At 36.2% G+C, this 13,301-nt stretch overlaps 1 protein-coding gene across 9 annotated transcripts; it reads right to left on the bottom strand.

Annotated features, from left to right (window-relative positions):
- Positions 1–5,138: 5,138 nt before the first annotated feature.
- On the bottom strand, positions 5,139–12,901 carry LOC103704006 (transportin MOS14-like). Of its 9 annotated transcripts, none has more exons than XR_016395639.1 (7): positions 12,600–12,889; positions 9,943–10,004; positions 7,248–7,336; positions 7,062–7,154; positions 6,891–6,945; positions 5,763–5,940; positions 5,139–5,668 (listed from the first exon to the last, which is right to left on the bottom strand). XR_016395639.1 is itself a non-coding variant. In XM_089923703.1 (5 exons), the coding sequence occupies exons 1-5, from the start codon at positions 10,099–10,101 to the stop codon at positions 5,445–5,447; spliced, it is 636 nt and encodes a 211-aa protein (XP_089779829.1). In that variant the 5' UTR covers positions 10,102–12,230; the 3' UTR covers positions 5,139–5,444. The 9 variants fall into 9 exon arrangements, 1 of the variants encoding a protein (XP_089779829.1); XR_016395640.1 differs by having other exon boundaries at positions 5,763–5,867; XR_016395638.1 differs by having other exon boundaries at positions 6,800–6,945; positions 12,600–12,884.
- Positions 12,902–13,301: the final 400 nt, after the last annotated feature.

Genomic DNA, 13,301 nt, shown 5'->3' with positions numbered 1-13,301 from the left:
CATAAGAATGACTCCAATATCAAAAGGCATCAGGAATAGGATATTGGCCTTTAAATGACTCCAATACCGAAAAGCACAAAGGGCCTTATTTTCAAGAAAAAGAGGAGAGGATTGATGGACACATCTCTTTTTTCCCCCTTTTAGGTGATATTTAGAATTTAAACCATTGACCTCCTAAGGGACAAATCCTCAAGAGAAGAGACGCCAACTGAACATGTGTTTTGTAGTGTGTAAATGGAACGATAGAGATGTTTTAAGTCTCAGATCCTATTGAATCAACATGAGTTGTCTGAGTGAACTTGCCTGCCAACATGAAGGTTTAGAGGTTTAGGGTTTAATCTTATGCAAAACATGGTATTAGTGTTGGACTTTTGTCTACCCTAACACTTGTCACTGAGGCCTAATGATTGAAATGACTGAAGGATTGATTCTCCATGCGAAAGAAGAAAGGCTAGCTCGGAAGACTATTTGTTGTAGGCTTTTTAAGTTTAGTTGGCCAGGCCTAGCTCATCAATCATTCTAACAAAGAATAACCATCACACGGATCGGATTCTAAAAATAGACATAGTCCATAAAAATCTCTTCATAGGCCATCTATAGATCATCTAGTCGAAGCAGAGACTAAAAGGCCTTGCTCATCTTCATTTCTCAAGAGAATCATTCAATCCATTGATCTTCTCTCGCCTTTGAGTCGAAGGGCTCTTGCTTGAGTGGTTTGAAAACGCTTACTCGTTCAATGGTGGACATCTACGACTTTGACTCTCTTGGATATGACGTTCTCGAGGAATAGTTAAGAGGTAGTGTGAGCCTTGGTGCAATGGTAAAATTAATTACTCTATTGTCACTTGAAGATCACCTGTTCGAAATACAGAAATAGCATCTCTATATGCAAGAATAAAACTTGATATACCTGCATCTAGAACTTAGATGTTTCATCCTAGTTACAAGCATATAGATAGATGTTTGGTTGCCTACAATTAGATCAAATGCAAACAACTTCATTTTTTAGGCTCTTCTACTGCATCTAAAAATATAGATAAAAATGGTGAATTCCAAAAATGTAAGCTCTAGCTAGTTGCAACTTTAAAGGGCTATAATCACCTCCCTTTATCTCCAATAATCAAATAGTAATAATACTAGTATGATTATAATAACAAAAAATATCATGATATTATCATTGTTCTTTCTATAATAGTTTTTATATGATGTATATCATATAGTAATGTAATGATGTTATATATAATTCTGATATGATATAATAATATAAGTATAATATAAATATATGCAAATTTAATTATATTGTTGTAATATGATAATAATTACTATAAATACGTTATTATCAATATTAAATAATTTATAAAACAAAAAATTGTTGTATACATGACTTGCTATTGTATTATAACATAAATCAGGTTATATAGTATAATATACCATTTTATAGTATTATATATGTATTCCACTATATTACATTACGACATAATATAAAATATTAGATTATATTATATTTAATAAAAATAGCTATTAATATTGCAAATATATTAATAATAATTTAATTTATAATAATTATATTATATAATAATAAGTATGATGATATTAATTGAGGTAATATTACTATATCAATTTTAGGATGATCATACCCTCTCTATGTTAAACAACCAAACACCAGTATTAAAGCTACAATTTTCATATGCAAATAAGCCAGACAAACACTTGCATGTATAAATGCAGAATTTCTAGTTACAATTTCATCTAGAGATGCTGGCATCTAAAAATATATATAGACAATCGAACAGCTCTAAAGTTGAAGTCCCAACAAAAATACAAGTTACACCACCACAAGGAGAAAAGACTGGTATCCCAAGGGACCTTGATTTATCATTTTAGGTTAATGGCTGATCAAAGGGTGGCAATGATTATATCATCACTGCCTAAACCCTTCTTCAAGCATGTTTAAGCCACGGATCTTTTAGCTCGAACGGGTTGGAATTGGACCTTTTTAACCTAAATTTTTAAATAGGTCGAGTATGGGTTAATAGCCTAACCTATGCATTGTCATCATAAAGATGTACAGGGAAGCATTGGGGTATAGCGATTAATCAGCATTTAATATAGGGCCGGTGCACCAGAATAAACTTTTCTTGGTGCTTCTCTCCCTGGAAGTTGGAATAACTTTTCTCTTTTAATTCAATGGCTATTTTATTTCTAAATTTCCAGCATTTGTATAAAACAGATATAAAGCATGAAACATTCTAAGCTTTGTGTAAGGAACTAAATTTAGAATACTAATGCATGGAAACTAAATAAAAATGGCAATTAAAGAAGAGATCCAGCATCAAGTTTCTCTTTTATATGGACGTCAAATTGGTTCAATTGGACTGAATTAGGTTAAGGGTAATTCTATAATAACTTACGAAAGTCAATCAGAAGAGCCAACCAATTGCTTTCCTCCATTCACGTTGCTTCATTATATGGCGCAATTCATGATGCAAATACAAAGGAAGGGACGAGAATACAACATGCCTAGTGATTTTTGAGTTACTAAAGCATTTATGTGGGCTAAATTAAGTCATTTTCATGTGTACACTATTTTTTAGTTCTAGTTGATAACATAAAATTGCAGTGAATAAGAGAGATCCATGATTGGTACTTGGATTTTGAAGCTCTAGCGATCTGGAGAGGCATCCAACGCACTTATCCCAGCGGCGTTGGACACCAATTAGTATTCTTAACAATCAAGATACAGCTCCTTGAAGTATATGCAGGCAGCTTGATGAGGCACAAAAGAGATACTAAAAAGAAGATAAAACATCTAAAAGCCTACACAGATATTGGACTTCAACAAAGAAAGCAATAATAATTGTGCAACATGCATGAAAAATAATGAAACAGAAAGAAAGAAAGAAAGAAAGAAAAAGAACAAGAACGCATAATATTTAAATATTTTGGTTTATTGCATACATACATTGATAGAAACAATGCAAAAGTTTCGGTATAAAAAACTAGAGATTGCAAAGTATAAGTTTTTCTTACAAATCCTAACCCTCAATACATCCGATCTCTAGAACACTCAATTGCTCTATTCTTTTAGGATTACAAGAGACGTGTATGATAGAATAAGTCGATTTGGACTCGAACTGATGTCCTACAATAATTAGATTAGTTCAGCAAATATTCAACAATAACCGATGAGATCAAGCATTCAAGTAACTTGTTCACTCCAAGAGGAGGAGAGAACAAACACATGACCTGGTCTATTTAATCGTCTCTTTTGCTTGTATTTACGATGGAAAGCATCAAGCATCCTACGCTCCACGCCAGAGAAAACAAAGAAAGCCAAGAACGAGAAACGAGATTTCAATGAGGAGCAAAATTCGGGGATTATATTATCTTCAGTATACGAAACGTACGTGCCCCCTGAAGTCGTCGTCTTTTTCGCAGGCAGAGCCGACGCGGACTCGGATGCATGTCGCCCGGTCTCCATAAATCAGCAAGCACAGTAAGAAGCACTAGAACCAATTAAGCTAGTACTTGGCCAATCCACCCAGATGCCACAAGAATGGAGAAAACCAACATCACCATCTCTCTCTCTCTCTCTCTCTCTCTCTCTCTCTCTCTCTCTCTCTCCGTGGAACTAAAGTACTTGTAACGTCTCCTCTCTGCACAAAAACTCAGAATCCAAAAGCACGCATGGTTCGTTGTGTCATGTGTGGTTATTGACGCGGTCTTATCTGCCATTTTGGTCATATTTTCCTGGGACCATTTGAAGTATGGAAACCGGGCCCACAAGGTGCATGGGAGGCTGAAGCCCATGAGCCGAAGCCTATCCGAAGTTGAGACGCATGGCTGTCTGTAGTGCATGCATCCTCAAGCAATACATAGAACTTCTAGCTATAGTAATTGATAAGCTTATCCCAAGAGAATAAATGAGATAAGGATCCAAAAATCAAAGACCAAGACACCTGCAATTAAAGCTGGATAAGATTACTCGGTGCTTGTCTGACCGACCCAAATCGGCCGCTTAACTTTTTTGTGGGAATATTTGTTCCCAGCATTGCTCTGCTGCTCGGCATCCCATAAGATTGAAGACTGCAGATAAATTAGAAGTTCCAGAAGAGCCTGGGCTCAACTAGATAATAGGCTCGTTTGAGCTTGATTTGGCAGCAGTGCTCGATCATTTGAAAAAGCTCGGCTTATAGTTGAGACTATTTTGAACATCTTAGGCTTGTAAAAATAAATAGAACCTCTCAGTTTGGCTCAATAGAAAGGTCCTTTAAGCTTGGTTTGCATGATAAACGAGCCAAGCCTTAACATACCCAAATGTTCCTTTTATATGTAGAGCCGAGCCTGAGCAGCCTACTTCAGGCTACTACCAGATCGGCTTGGAACCTTCTCACCCCTACACAAGGCATGCATTGCAATAATTTTCCGGGCAGCTAAGTGAAAATTGCTTCCCATCGGTTAGACAAAGTAGTGCGGGTACAAACGCTGCCCTGAATCGTTTCAGTGATGTAATGGTGTAAATTAGCATTATGACAACAATAACCAAAACGAATAGCTGCCATTATTGACCAAATGAAACAGAATATTATTTTCAGAATCAAAATATTAACTATGATGTGTTAGCAATTACACAACATACAACATTCAATTTTTTGGTTGGATCGGCATCTGTATTCAAGTAATAATCACCATATGCGTTTAAGAAATTCACTTCATCCCTATCATAGGACACATATCTTGCCTAAGGATTTACTTTACGAGATGAACCAAGCATGCTTGTCATTACAAAGCAAATATTCAAACTTGACCCGTCAAAAGACAAACAAGAAGTTGGCTGTTCTTGTCCAGAGCTTCCATAATCCTGTTAGATGCGAGGACCATGCATTCAACAACTTTTATCTACATCATTCCTGTCATTGGAAAACTTAGTTTGGAACCATTGGAAGTACTTTAAATAAAATATGGAATTCCAAGAATTTTCATAGTTGATATGGCCAGGTTACATTTTTTTTCCTCCACTTCCGGTGACCATACAGGAGGAAAAGCCATCAACATCATACGGTAAAAAACTGTAGAGCATCTTTAATTGATATAGCCAAAAATATAGAAGGATCAATATCTAACAAATGGAATTACCATTTAGGGCACAAGAGAACAAAATGTTTTCCTTTTATTGAAAAAATATCCATGTGAAGATATAGTCCGAAAACACTCCGTACCAGTAAAAGCATTGCAAACCAACAGGTGAGCAACTCCGGCTGACAAAAAACCAAGGAGCAGTGGATGTAATGCAACAATTCAAACATAAAATGACAAAATCATTTACTACAAAATTCAATATATATAATTATACATGATCACACGAGCTCAAGCAGGAGCTAAGCTGCCCTAAGATGCTTTAGGACATAATCCATCTCTTCCAGAATCAGGACACAGCTGTGAAGTTAAAAGTCAAGCGGTCTTAGAGCTCCCTGAACTATGTCTTGGACTGTCCTGTTGTGCTGGCAAACATCTGAGATCTCCTCGAGTGTAATTGTGGGGACAGGACTATCTGATCCTGAAGCTGCATCCAATATAGCTCTTAGGAAGCACAAACATTCAGCCTCTGTTACGGCTGTGGCTGGTAGTAGCAAAATGTTCTCATTAGGGTTAATAGCACATATGCTACCTGTGGGAACGGAGGGAAAAAACAATTAAATAAATAATCGTATCATGGTAGAGAATGCACAATACAAAAACCAATAAAGATGAAGCACAAGTACCTCTTCTAGTCGAGAAGATGGAAGTGCTCCAGTTAATGAAGCAATCAAGATTCTGGTGAGAGTTGCACCACGAGGAAGTACCACACTGTTTATAATTGACTGGTACTTCTCTCCAGAAGAGCAGTTTGCAAGATCAAAGACAACAGATAAAAATGTCAACATGGATTTACAAGCATCTCTGCATCAAAAGCGAAGCAAGAAATCAGATGTAGTTGTCAGGTGACTAAATCCCTAACCAACAAAGTAAATGAAAACTAAATCATTAAAGCAGTAGTCTCCATGCCCCCCAGGGTTAATTGCAACCAACAAGCCTACATTCATCAGAAAATTAATTAAACCTAGATGCTTACAACCATGCTACTGGCCCCACAAACAGCAGGGAAGTGAACTCATGAGAATCATGGTTAGAAAAATTATATCTTTAAAGAAACAACTATCCTAACCAATAACAGCATATTGCATCTTGCCAAATTTCAACTGCCTGCCAGATTTATAATTTTCAAAGGTGTGATTTTTTTGGTGAAATATGTTAAAAGCATGAACCGCCAGCTACCAGCAACTGACATACCAAGCAAAAACTCATGTTTCTGAGAAAATTAGCAAAAGATGAGAGAGAGAGAGAGAGAGCATAGAGAATAAATGTCATATCTAGTGTATTGTATTGCTTGGGAACCTTTTGATGATCAGAAACCTACCTATAAATATTAAAATTACTAAGCAAATAAAAACACAAAAAAATCCTGAAAATAGCCAAAATTTTTTGTTATAAAGCTAAAACACTTCTTTGTTTAAGTTTTTGTCCACCAAAAACATTTTTTTCTTGAAATAGCAAAATATTATACACTTCTCTGCATGTATGTTCCTCGATTTTTGTTATTCATCGCAGCTTAACACCTACTAATAGAGGCTAGTGCAATTGTAGGTAACAATTATGCCAGAGGATTTTGTACTTATATAAGGCAATGCATTCGCAGCTTCCATCAAACATCAACGATCTAACAAAGTCCTGGCAGGCAGGAGGAAGGACATGAAATCACCTGTGCTATATAGTTATCCCAATCATTGAACAGTCAATTAACAATGGAAATATAGAAGAGGGAACAAATAAATCGGGGCAATAGCGAATACATCTCGATGCCAACAAATCACAGTCATCTGCTATGTCTGGTCTAGCTGTGAAGTCCTACATTATAAGAAAATGAGAATAAAATTTAGTCATTTTACAAGTAGAAATTGCTAAAAGAAGCCAGACAGTGACTTTGTAACTCAATATAAAGAGTCAAAGAGAGAACTAATTACTTGAATTGTCGCAAGAAGCTTTATTATATGGCTCAAAACAACTTCAATTAAACTTCCAAGGTAACTTGCACAAGATGGATCTGACCCAAATATCTGTTTTATTATAACATATAAGTAAAAGAAAAGATAAAAAAAATAATAGTTAAACTTGGACTCAGTAAAGATAATAAACCTTTATAACTTAACTGGACAGGTAAAGGAAGCAAGGTTGGTTGTGTTGCCGATACAATGCTTGAACTTCTTCTAGCATTGCAACAATGGTGATTCTCATGTATCTATTACACATTTTCACCTTTAGGACCAAAGAAAGATTTAACTAATAGTTTAATTGAATAGAAACATTAGGAAGGAGATCAATAAGCAATTTGACAGAATACATGTATATCATATAGTTGACCTTACAATTAATAAATAAGGGTAACTAGATATTCAGCTTCCAGCCCATAAATGTACGTTAATGACCAAAGAAAATTTCAAAGATGATAAGTACGCCTTTATGTTCCTTATGCTCATAGTGAAGAAGCATAAATATATCGAGTGAATTTACGAAAAGCACATTACTTCTTACAGAACTTGGTTGAAATAGTTATGCCATTCATTTTAGATACAATTTCTGAAATACGGGAACCATTTGTCTACAATTCACTTATCAAGGGGAGCCTAAAGAAGATAAATCAGAAAATTAGTAATAAATAAGTAGAGTTAATGGGGCCGGAGAATGTTAGCACGAGATTAAACTGATAGTGTTCATTACAACTATGACATTCATCAGCCATTCTAGAACTCTCTAAATTCTAAACCTTCAAATAAAGTCCAGACTTCATAATTTATAGCTATATGTCAAAGAGAAAAGTGGCTTAAGCACCATCCTCTCAGAATAGTTGCAGATAGGAGAGGGAATAACTAACACAAAATTATGAAGTCATAAGAAAGTAAGGATACACATATATTTAATTAAAAGCCATTTAACAGTCAGACATGTCCTCATGCATTTCCCATCCCTCCTGAAATATTATAAAATTTTCAGCTCCAACAGGATGTGCACCTTAAAAGAAAAGGCAGAATCATGATACACATCATTTCCCTTCTTCAAAAACACAGTCAACTATCCTCAATCTAGGGAAGGGCACAGAAGAACCGAAGTTTTTACCATTATATAACAAATATGGCACTCAATTTTTAAAAAATAAAACTAACATTTTTATCCAATAACCTGAACTAGTACTAGTAGGCACCAAGGCATTAATAGTCATAAGGAACTCGTGCATATTATGCTACCAGACAATCAGCACAGGCACAACGCATGATACTTGATCCATTATTGTAATACACATCTCCATTTTCCACTCATGAGAAAGAAAAGGAAGAGAAAAGGATAAAAAAGTTTTTGCTGAAATTGTGTATTTGCCACCACCCTAGCGCTTCTTATGCAGTACATATTCCACATGGTATTGATTCAGAGTCTTGGTGAAGAACATAGTACTATATCATGCTAGAGATTTACCGACCATATAAATGCATTAGCAGGTTATTTAATATCATTATTTCATAGCCATCTCTGCTAAAATACTTGCACAGGCCGTACTCGCTGAATTGCATCATTACACATTTGCATTTGTTAACAAATTATACTATAAAAAAAATCAACTAATGTGGATAAAAATCAAGGCGTACATAACTTAAGCGTATAAATTAAGCTAGAATATCTTTTCGATAACTGCAGCTTGTTTCTTTCCTCCAATAAAAACCACTATCACAATCTCCGGTCCAAGCTTTCATTGTTCCATATAACATCCTTGGCTTTTGCAAGGATAAAGGATGATCAGAAACTAGATCTATATAATTCTTTAATATAGCTAGACCTTAGTGTAAGGCATTTCGGCCGTAAATAAAAGCAAATATGCTATAAATATTTAAACATGGATCAGTTATATGGAATGACAAAAGCCAAATACCATTCAGAACAGCAGTAACATATTTTCTATTGTTCTCTCTTCCTTTATCTGTAACACTATTTCAGAATTTAAAATCTGATAGACCAAACCAATAAGGTACAGAAAACATTTTAAAAAAACAGTAAAAAAACCAAACGAGGAATTGCCAAAGAATCTAATAGCTCATATTGATTCTCATTCATATATTTTCCCAATTTTCCTGCAAAGAGGGGTAGATTGGGGAAGCCTTGACACACAAAGTTAAATCCTATTCTATTAAGCATGTAAAACTGAAGATCCAAGACTTTATTAATTAAAACAAATAGAAGAAATATTTTGAATGACAAACCAAGAGAACAAAGCTTAGCAGCAGGATCTTCCATTTAGGGCGACACGCATGCTTCCGAATCTCCTTGGGAACCAATCCCTGCTTCCTAACTATTTTCTTATTAAACTTTTTTAAGAGACCTGGTTCCAGCCACACCTAACACACTTCTGGTAACTAAGAACCAAAGTATTAGGTTTCATTTAAAAAAAAGATAAACATCTTAATGGAAAAAAAAATCAAAACCCCAATATTTTTCCATAGATAATTCGCTGGTCATTTTCATAACTGGAATTAATGTGGTCAACAGTCCCCTTAAGAGTGTAAGAAATGAAATATTATATGTTCAGATGAGTGACTTGATAAAATCATATGATGAGTTCAACCCAGATAAATAGATCAATAATTATCATGAATTAAACGAATACAGTTCTTAGCAACCCGAAAGTTTTCACACTGGTCCCAGCTTCCAGAGTGCGATAAATAAATCAAGAAGCATGGTTATAGTGATTCTTCAGGTGACACATGCATCAATTAATCAAGCAGAAAGAAATAACAAACATTTTCACACCTCATGAACAAAACTAACTCTGACTTAAATAAAAATGTACAAGATACTCACATATAAAGAATCACATAAAGGACAAATTGCTTCAGATGGTAGTTCTTCAAGTCCCATTGTACCTATATGCCACAATTTGCAAATTTTTAAACTAAAGCTACTGGCACTATGAACAACCAAAGAATTATTAACTCTCAAAGGATGTGGCCATTTCTTCATGATTTTAACATTACCTTGCTTCTGAGAGTTTGAGAACAAAAAATGAGAGTTTCTATATTGCTGTTAGCATCATGAAGTAAATTATCAGCAACCTGTGACGAAATTCAAGTCATCGATGTAATGAAATAACACACATCCACAATGTTCAACCAGAAATAAAAGCATAGTTCATGAAATGGAATCAGTTGTCAAAAGGGAAATAAGAAACAAAACTATAATATTCAACAACCATACTTGACAGGCCTTATCCTATCAGGGGATTGCTTCATGAGCCAAACTTCACTATTTATCTCAATCAATGTCAGGAAACTCTGCCGTGACAAGGTTTCTTAAGTTATTTTACAACATCTGTCAAGATTCTCAAAGATCTTACCCCTCATTCCTTATAATTCCACACAAATATGAAACCTTTATTCCATCAAACCCCATCTAGACTTTGTTCAACTTGAGTTTCTTTAATTCCATAACTTTATCCCCTACTAATGTATTCTAACCTATTTCTAACTCTATCCTTCGCAATAAAAGTGCATAACATTGCAATGTGTATCTACTGCAACTGACACTCTTTCATTACTTAATAGTCAGATTTATACAATGTCCTCAGCCTTGGTATTATCTACTAATGTCTTCATTCGGTTTTAATAAACTGGGATGATCACAAAACTCTGGGAATGCATCTCCATCTTAGCCTAGATGTCCTGGGGCACAAGGCTTTCACCATTGCAGAATCTGGCGAGGGTTAGACTTACCCCACATGTGGAGAGGTTGTTTCTGTATTTTGAACCTGTGACCTCCAAGTCATCATGGAGCAGCCTTATCATTGCACCAAGAATCACCCTCTTGCATCTCCATCCTAACCCCCATCCTACAATTTATTGGGTCTCTACTACGCATATGACTTACATGTAGGGAGAACTCATTTTTGTTTGCTTTCTGATCTTCATACACTGTATGCATACTAAGATTTGGCTCAGCTGGTCTTAAATCCTTCTATAGCCTTCTCTCATAATTCCAATTAGATATTATCACCATATTAAGGAATAAAAAAATGATAGGCAAACCAAGTACACCACAATAAAACCTGAGTATCATCAATTAACTTGCTTTGACAAGTGCAAATAGATTGAGAGATAAAACTGAACCCTGTTGTAGGCCCATTCTACCAAAAATGTCTTGATAATATACTTACACCTACTTCTCATCTTTGGTATTGCTCTTCTAATTCAGCTTTGACATATCGAATATTCATGATTAGAAAAAGCCAAGGGTTGTGTCACAGGAAGGAGAATGCTCAAATTTAAAACTCAATGGTAGACATGAGTTGACCATGGAATGACACTTTTACAGCCACTATAATATATAATTTTTGGAAAAACTTAATCATTACTCTGACCACCAAAGAGGAGCTACCTCATTAGAATAGCACTATTGGTTAAAATTGTTATCTATTACACAAGATCTCACAGTTCTTGGCCTCAGGTATGACTACTTCTTGATGTTTATCACTGAATACGTGCAGACCAACCACAATACTATCCATCAAATAATACATGGAGCATATTGGGATACAAGGTAGATTGATATTAAAGTAGCATGTCCAATGTGGATACATATACAACAGAATATGAAATGACATGACATTGTACGGGACCACAAAACATGCTACATGGGCAATCATGCTGCCATTCATCATCATGAATTTTCTGTGACAGCATGACTCCATCTATAACTGATATTCCTTATGTCGCAACCCTAATGGTAGTAAAAAGTACGGAGGTTAAGAAAATATATATGAGCAACAGCTCTTGGAGGGGAAAAATGGCATGATGTTCTCGATGAAGAGAGACAGGGGAATGAAGGCCAGAAAAAACCTTGGTTGTGACAAAATAAAGGTCAACAATCATGACCTATTTCATCAATTGTGCCAGTTCCCAAAAAAAAATCTTCAAGGAATTTTCTTTCCTTGCCATTCAGAGAAACATAGAAAGAAAAGAACTTTATCAAGGAGCAATAAGCGATCATCTGCAAGCAACAAACATATAACGGCAGCAATTTTTTTTAAGCAAACAAGATCATCACCAAACAAAAGGAAGAGATTACAACCATAAAAGCTCTGACCTGATGTAATTTTCTTGGGGAAAAAAAAGGAGAATCAAGAACTGTCGAAACCGTCCACGTGAGAAACATAAGGATCATTTATCAGATTCATTCTTTATGTAATTTTCTTTCATTCCATTAGAAATAGGAAAAGAGAAAAGAAAGAAGAAAGGAACTCTATTGACAAGCTTCTAAAACAAGATATTATCGGCCACAACATCTGATCCAGACCCCCGACCATCGAGAAATAATGCATTACTCCCTTTCAAAAATTTTACCGCCGAGCAAAGAAATAACGCCAACACTAGACGGAAAGAGAGAGATAAAAACTGAGGCAGACAAAAGAACTCCGACGATCGGAGCAAAAGAGGAAGGCAGCGCAGGGAGGCGTGTGTGCTTACCTGCCAGGCATCGATGGTGTGCTGGAAGTCCTGGAGCCATAGATCGGCGTGGGTGCGGACGGCGTCCGGCATCCGGCGTCCGGCGTCGTCAGGGTGGCGGTAGATGGAGCTCAGAGTCTCCTTTACCGTGTTCTGGAGCTCCATCGCCTCCGCTGGCCCCAGAATCCTTCTCACTCCGACAATTAAGGCTAGGGTTCGTAGGGTTTTGAGCGAGGGATTTTTCCCGCCCAAGCCTCTCTGCTCCCCTCTGTATTCGAAATCGATATCGAGATCGAGATCGAGATCGAGACAGAGCGATTTGTACCGATTAGATTTCGCCGAGAAGATGGGATGATTTATTGTCGTCTGCGACACGTGTCACAGATCGGAGCCCAGCGGTCCTCCCACGGGCGTTCTGATGCGACCAGGCGGTGGAGATCTGTTGTCTCATCTGGGCCTTCGTGACGCCTGGAGATTCGCGTCGGTGATTCACGTAATTTTCCTCCTTTCAAAATTTGGGGCATAAATTTATGGATGCAGCTATTCCGATAACGCCGAGGACTCAAATAAAATATTAGCTTTATTCTTTTTATAGGGCAATAATTTTTAAAAAATAGTTTTTCTTTTGAGGGAGGAAGGGAGGTGTATTTTTTCTAAATCCACATATGCCAAAAGGCAAAGTGGTGCACAAGCAATTTTCTGTCAAGTTTTGGGGTCAGATTG

The sequence above is a fragment of the Phoenix dactylifera genome, chromosome 6 (assembly GCF_051530095.1).
Source record: "Phoenix dactylifera cultivar Ajwa chromosome 6, Ajwa_hap1_PhDact_Kaust_v1.1, whole genome shotgun sequence".
Taxonomy (NCBI): domain Eukaryota; kingdom Viridiplantae; phylum Streptophyta; class Magnoliopsida; order Arecales; family Arecaceae; genus Phoenix; species Phoenix dactylifera.
Note: the sequence above shows the minus strand (reverse complement) of the source record. Positions and strands in the feature narration are given on the sequence as shown.

Coding starts and splice junctions, on each gene's coding strand:
- LOC103704006 (XM_089923703.1), bottom strand. CDS start 10,101: ATGAAGAAATGGCCACATCCTTTGAGAGTTAATAATTCTTTGGTTGTT. Junction 7,155..9,942: donor CTTTATGTGATTCTTTATAT/GTGAGTATCTTG, acceptor ATAATAAAACAG/ATATTTGGGTCAGATCCATC. Junction 5,868..6,890: donor TGATTTGTTGGCATCGAGAT/GTATTCGCTATT, acceptor TCTGGAGAGAAG/TACCAGTCAATTATAAACAG.